At 40.8% G+C, this 6810-nt stretch overlaps 1 protein-coding gene across 1 annotated transcript in view; it reads right to left on the bottom strand.

The window, feature by feature from the left end:
* Nucleotides 1-491: 491 nt before the first annotated feature.
* Nucleotides 492-6810, bottom strand: part of LOC121738005 (putative serine protease K12H4.7) — a 35726-nt gene continuing 29407 nt past the window's right edge. The window contains exons 9-11 of the mRNA XM_042129799.1: nucleotides 2847-2979; nucleotides 1639-1830; nucleotides 492-734 (exon numbers count right to left, since the gene is read on the bottom strand). Coding sequence (XP_041985733.1) covers nucleotides 578-734; nucleotides 1639-1830; nucleotides 2847-2979 — 482 coding nt within the window. The 3' untranslated portion in view covers nucleotides 492-577. The remainder of the gene's footprint in view (nucleotides 735-1638; nucleotides 1831-2846; nucleotides 2980-6810) is intronic.

Genomic DNA, 6810 nt, shown 5'->3' with positions numbered 1-6810 from the left:
TCAATTAATGATAGCTTACACTAGTTTTATTATGTAGCTGTCTTTTGTAACCGTTTCTATTGAGTAATTAAAATAACAGAGAAAAAGTTTTTATTTACATTAACAGTAGTCTATTTGACTATTATACAGGCTGTTAACAAAACTAAGTGATAATACTTTAGGGTGAGTACTGTGTATGGATGGATCCTGTATAGAGTTCGCTGCAGTAGCGTCGTTAGGGGGGGGGGGAGGTTTTGACGCTGGGCGACCGCCCAGGGCGCCGGAGGGGCGCTAAAGGCAAACATAAGGGGCGCCAAATTTTTTCAACACTATCAGCAGTCACCCTGGGCGCCGAAGAAATCTCGCCCAGGGCGCTGGTAGTCCTAAAACCGGCCCTAGTTCGCTGTGAAAGTGGCAGCGCAGAAAGAGTATCTTTTTTATATGTATTATATTATGTAAAAATCACAAAAAAATTTTGCTCTTTCAGCGCTGCTACTTTCACAGTAAACTCTCTACACACATACACACCCTAAATTATCATCACTTTGTTTTGTCACACCTATGCCCATGCGGGGCCACAGCAGCACCGCCGTCAAGTCTACTGCACCAACAGCGCGATAGCTAATAACAGCACTGATGCGGTGAGTCCACCAGCTCCTGAAGGTAGACTTCTGCCGGTAGTCCAGTAGACCATGTGGTCTACTACGGCCTGTTTGGTCTTCTCCAGTTCTTCCGTCTCGCTGTTACCGAGAGAACTGGAAAGAGACGAAAAATATAAAAATGCGTGTGGTACTCTGGGATTGCCGCGGTATAGCTACTGCATAGTATTTTTAACAATGTAATATGCAATTGTAATTTGCATACGTCTAGTCGTACGCACTCTAACACCGTGACAAAGTCTAGCAACTCCGCACCTACCGACACCGGTTGGAGTGGGTTGTGTTAGGTTTTTTTCGTTACATAATTTCGTGTTTTGGTCGCCGCGCTCAAAACCCGCGTAAAAGCTATGCAATAGCTTAAAAATATGTTACTAACGCGATAAATATCAGTATGTGTCTAAACACAGTAGGCCGAAGTTAGGTACGCGGCGTAAATTCCGCATGATTACGCCCGCAATGTCAAACGCATACAAATACGGACGGAACGCGACGGAATAGTGTGTCATCGGTAATTTAAAATACATTGTGGGCGTAGTCATGCGGAATTTACGCCGCGTAACTTCGGCCTAGTGTGTTTAGACACTTAGGCCCGTATAAATAGTCAGTACTCAAGATGCATCTCGGTCTCAAGACACGGTTCAAGCTCTGTGATTGGTTGGCTGTCAAAATTTGGACCAATCACAGAGCCGAACCGCGTCTTGAGACCGGGTCGCATCTTAAGTACTGACTATTTATACGGGCCTAACTCTGTGTGTTATCTCTTCAAGCTTAAATTGTTGAACCGAATTTGGAATAAGCATACCTTGATAATGTTTATCATTTAACCAGAAAACTGTACGTTTCCCCGTGAAAAACGAAGTTCGGCGCAAAAAATAAATTCTCAATAATTACGTACGTACATTTTTGAAGTCGATTTTTATCTTTTTAAAATACTTTTATTTAGACTATACCATAAAGTTAATATACCTATACATATATTAAGTTTATGGACTAGACTCACCTCACAGCTCTACAGTGTGACACGCCGTCCACGACATACACGGGCGCGTGTTGGTGCGCGTCGGACGCGTTCGGCCCGACGGGCGACCAGGGGTCCGCGCCGCCCGCGACCGACACCACGCGGTCGGGCAGCTGCGACCCCCACAGCAGGTTGGTGCGCGATATACCCGCGCGGAGGAAGGTGGGCGTGAACCTGAAAATATATAAGTAAAAATAATATATTTTTTTTCTGAACGTCAGGAAAAGGAAGAAAAATAAGAGAAAGAGTGGTAAAAATAGGACTGTCAAAGACGGAGTATAAAACAAAGCTTAGGGTGTGTTTGTGTCCTCCACATAGAATTCATCGTGAAAGTGGCAACGCTGAAGGAGTTAATCTTTTATAATGTAGATATGCCGTATAGGCATATACATGACGTTAGGGCTTTTTTCATAGAAACGTAGAACTCTATCAACGAAAAAAAAAAAGTGTCCATGGCGTGATGGACCACAATTAATTAAAATTCATAATATTATTTCAATTATCCTTGGTGCGAAAAATCTAAATAATAAAATAACAAAAAAAAGGATATGGACGAACAGTCCATAGACGGCCACAATTTTATAATAAAAAAAAACTCTATCAACGCTGCGTTTTTCACATACTCTATACAGGGTGTAACAAAAATAAGTGATAATACTTTAGGGTGTGTACGTGTTCCTTGTAGAGAGTTCACTGTGAAAGTAGCAGCGCTGAAAGACCAAAATTTTTACAATTCGAATTTCGAATTTCTATTTTTTTCTACTTGACTCGTATTTCTTCATCATCATCATTTATCTATCACCACCATTATATATCCCCTAAATCCATTCAAACACAATCAAAGTTACACAACATAATACAACCATCAGCAAACTCATGACGATCAAACAGTCATCAACTATCACCCCAATCCCCACCAACAAAATCCAAGTTACCAGGCCAACATAAACTCACAAGTCACAGCCATCACATCTCTACAAATCAAGTAACCAGGCCAACATAACATCACCATCAGTGACTGAAAGCTACCAGCAGGCTTAGCATAACAAACATAGAAACGGGAAAGAATGGACATAATGACAGATTTTAGTAACGAAATGGTGGATTTCCTTTGTTTAACTGTAGTAGAAAGAAACCGATTCTACGGTGACCATGCTACGTCAGAAGCCTGCAGGCCAACATATACTCACATCTCTCCGAAGAAGTCCCTGCACATCTGGTGGAAGTACTCCAACGGGACAGTATCACGGAACGGCTGGTCCGAGCTGGTGGTGGTCTGGTACCAGCCGTACTCCACGCAGGTCTGGTAGGTCCACAGGCGCACTGGGGGAAAAAGTGGGGTTAAGTTGAGTTGGATAAATGTGGGGGTGATTTGAGTTGGGTAAAAGTGGGGGTGAGTTGGATGAAATGCTGAGTCATTGCACAGCATTTTTTTATCAACTTATGCAATTATCGTCTAGTCGCACGCACACAAACACCGTGCCGAAGTATGCCAAACGTACGATGCACGGCTTTCAACGCCGCACTGCTGTGCCGGTCGGAACGGGGGGTGTTAGGTTTATTTTCGTTCCGGTGTCTTTTTTTATGAAATAAGGGGCCAAACGAGCAAACGGGTCACCTGATGGAAAGCAACTACCGTCGCCCATGGACACTCGCAACATCAGAAGAGCTGCAGGTGCGTTGCCGGTCGGTCTGTATATAAATCAGTACCTAGTAACCGTACCTTTCAACAAAGTCGGCTACTACTGATTTTTTCTATGTTCTTTACGGGATTCAAAATTTAAGAAAGGACACAGCATAGTTTTAATCCTGAAAATGTAAGTTTTCGGCGCAAATGAGAAAGTTGCGAGCAACATTGAGTTACTCATATTTTAATTTAAACTACTCAGCTACAAAGTCATTTTAACTTTGCTCAAACTTCCCTATTGACAAAACAATCAACTTCAAATGCAGACTTGAACAATAATTTGACAAAAATATTAATTTAACTTAAATATAGCGACTGCTAGCGACCGTCTTCTTACGCGACTACGTAAGCTAAAAAGAAGGGTGACGATTTTCGCAGTTTATTACATAGATATACTAGAGTATATATAGTATATAATATACTAGATATACTAGAGTCTAGACCACGCCCGCAACTCCGTTGCGCCAAAATATATTTATCGCCCGGGAATAGGATAGGATTTTTATACTATAAAATGCACGGTCATTTTATAGTATAAAAATCCTATCCTATTCTTTTTCCCGGGACTGAAAGAAATTCCATACAAGATTTCAGCATAATCATTTCAGTGGTTTAGGCATAAAGAGGTAACAGACAGACAGACAGACAGACGGACAGACACACTTTCGCATTTATAACATGTATGGATAATTGTCGCTTATATTCGCCTGTCTATTCGCAGTTCGCTAGTCGCTTCGCTGTTCGCGCCGCGGTCTCTTCTATCGTAGCACTACCTTTAAGCTTTAATTTAACTTGTAGTTAAATTCTAATTTCTAAACTTAACTGTTAATAGGTTTCTGATTCTGCAGGGAGTGAGGAGTTGCATGTGCGTTATTAATTCTAGTGTAATATTAAATGCAATTCGAGTATAATTACTATTGCATAATACTGGCCTTAGAGAAAATCGACGGTTAGTAATAACATACATAATTTAATCCTTCCTAATATTATTTATGCGAATGTGTGTCGGTTTGTTTCCTCTTTACTCTTAAACTGTTGAAGTATTGAAAAGAGAAAAAAACCAAAATTAGCAACAGAAAACATATTTTTCTAAATATTTAAATATTTTTATTTTCATAATAATTTATTATTATTTATGAACCTTCTCTTTAAAATTTAACATGGGAGAGCCATGCTTCGGCACGAATGGGACGGCTCGACCGGAGAAATACCACGTTCTCACAGAAAACCGGCGTGAAACAGCGCTTGCGCTGTATTTCGCCGAGTGAGTGAGTTTACCGGAGGCCCAATCCCCTACCCTATTCCCTTCCCTACCCTCCCCTATTCCCTTCCCTTGCCATCCCTACACTCCCCTATTCCCTCTTAAAAGGCCGGCAACGCACCTGCAGCTCTTCTGATGCTGCGAGTGTCCATGGGCGACGGAAGTTGCTTTCCATCAGGTGACCCGTTTGCTCATTTGCCCCCTTATTTCATAAAAAAAAATAGTTTAGGTGCTAGGATAGTCTACCAAAACATTGTTAATGGAATCAGGCGTTACTTTGCGGAAATCCATAGTTTAAATTTAGTTTGTTATTATTTTTAGCAATATTCCGCGAAAACAACTTCCACCTTTAAGTAAATGAGTGAGTGTACGCATAGGCATGCGTACAGCACCTCCCTCCTCCCACACTGCCTATGCGTACACTCGCATGCAAGAACTTGCAAACACCACCACCACACAAGCAATAATGTTGGCAAATCCGTGCAAGGCCCCTCACCACCATGCAGGTTGAAAACCTCGACGCGCGTTTCGCCCCAACACCGGAGCATCCTCAGGATGTGGACTCTACGAACAACGTCCGTTAGGTCCGTTAAGTAATTATCAAAATGAGCTTAATACTATTTTCCAAATTGCGATATCCAACGGATATAGTCCAAAAATCATTAATAATATTTTGAAAAATAAAAACAAGAAAGAACTGGTTAAGTTTTTGTACGCAGGTCCTATTGATAAAGAGATAGTTAGATATAAGTCCAGTTTGACCTACATGGGAGAGGTATCTGCACGCTTATCCAAAATAATGAAAAGCAACGATATGCATGTCGCATTCAGGACAAATAATACTTTAAAACATCATTTGTGTCATAATAAAGACCAGATTGATAAAAAATATCAATCCGGTGTCTATAAGATCGATTGTCCTGAATGCGATAGTATATACGTGGGTCAAACTGGACGCAGCTTCGAGACTCGGTATAAAGAACATATCGCGGCTTATAGAAATGGTCATCATACTGTGCCCGATGGCCATTCCTATAAAGTTTTACATAAATGCGATAAAGGCTTTCGGCTGAGCGTGTTGGAACAATTAGAGATCATAAAAGAAAAGAAAAATAACAGATTTGCATTGTTGAATGACCAAACTTGCTTGACTACGTCACCGCTTATTAATATGTTCGGGGGTACTAGTGAGAGTAGTGGGGGTAGTGGGGATAGTAGCGGGGCTCGATAGTGTATAAAAGACGGTGTTTTGGCCGGTGGCGGCACTTAACGGACGTTGTTCGTAGAGTCCACATCCTGAGGATGCTCCGGTGTTGGGGCGAAACGCGCGTCGAGGTTTTCAACCTGCATGGTGGTGAGGGGCCTTGCACGGATTTGCCAACATTATTGCTTGTGTGGTGGTGGTGTTTGCAAGTTCTTGCATGCGAGTGTACGCATAGGCAGTGTGGGAGGAGGGAGGTGCTGTACGCATGCCTATGCGTACACTCACTCATTTACTTAAAGGTGGAAGTTGTTTTCGCGGAATATTGCTAAAAATAATAACAAACTAAATTTAAACCAAAACATTACTCCTTTACCTTCTTTCGAGTAAAACAGCTAAATAACGAAATATCTCCTCCAATTAGGTCCTTGTATTACATATTGCTCTACAAGTAACAAGATATACAATATGTGTAATATTATATATACTTATTATACAAGATATATATGTATAATCACAAGATATACAGTATGTCGGAGTCCCGATCAAACAGTATATCAAGTATCAACATATAACTCATATAATATATGACAGACATTGAGGTACCATCTACAGAAGTCGCATGGTAGAAAAAATCTGGCTAAATGAAACTAAATATAAAATAATTAAAATTTATCCCCAAAAAAGAAAAAAATATATAAAAAATGAAATGTCTGTATCTTGTTTCATCACACTGTGCATTAGTCTACCTCTACTTTACTTCTGATTGGTTAATTAGATGCACCCTCTGTTTGCATGTGTGTCTAAGGAGTCTTTGGTTGTATGCAAGGTTAACGTTTTGAAATTTAGCTAAGATTTAGTAAAGCGTATGGGAGAGCGAGTGGCAAAAGATAGAGGCTGTCCGCAGGTTGGTACACGCGGGAACCGTACATTTTTTCGTAATAGAAACTCTTTTGTTCACAGGGTACCTAAAGTTTCTGTATACTAAATTTTATCTAGATCTGA

This window comes from Aricia agestis, chromosome 22 (assembly GCF_905147365.1).
Source record: "Aricia agestis chromosome 22, ilAriAges1.1, whole genome shotgun sequence".
Taxonomy (NCBI): Eukaryota; Metazoa; Arthropoda; class Insecta; order Lepidoptera; family Lycaenidae; genus Aricia; species Aricia agestis.
Note: the sequence above shows the minus strand (reverse complement) of the source record. Positions and strands in the feature narration are given on the sequence as shown.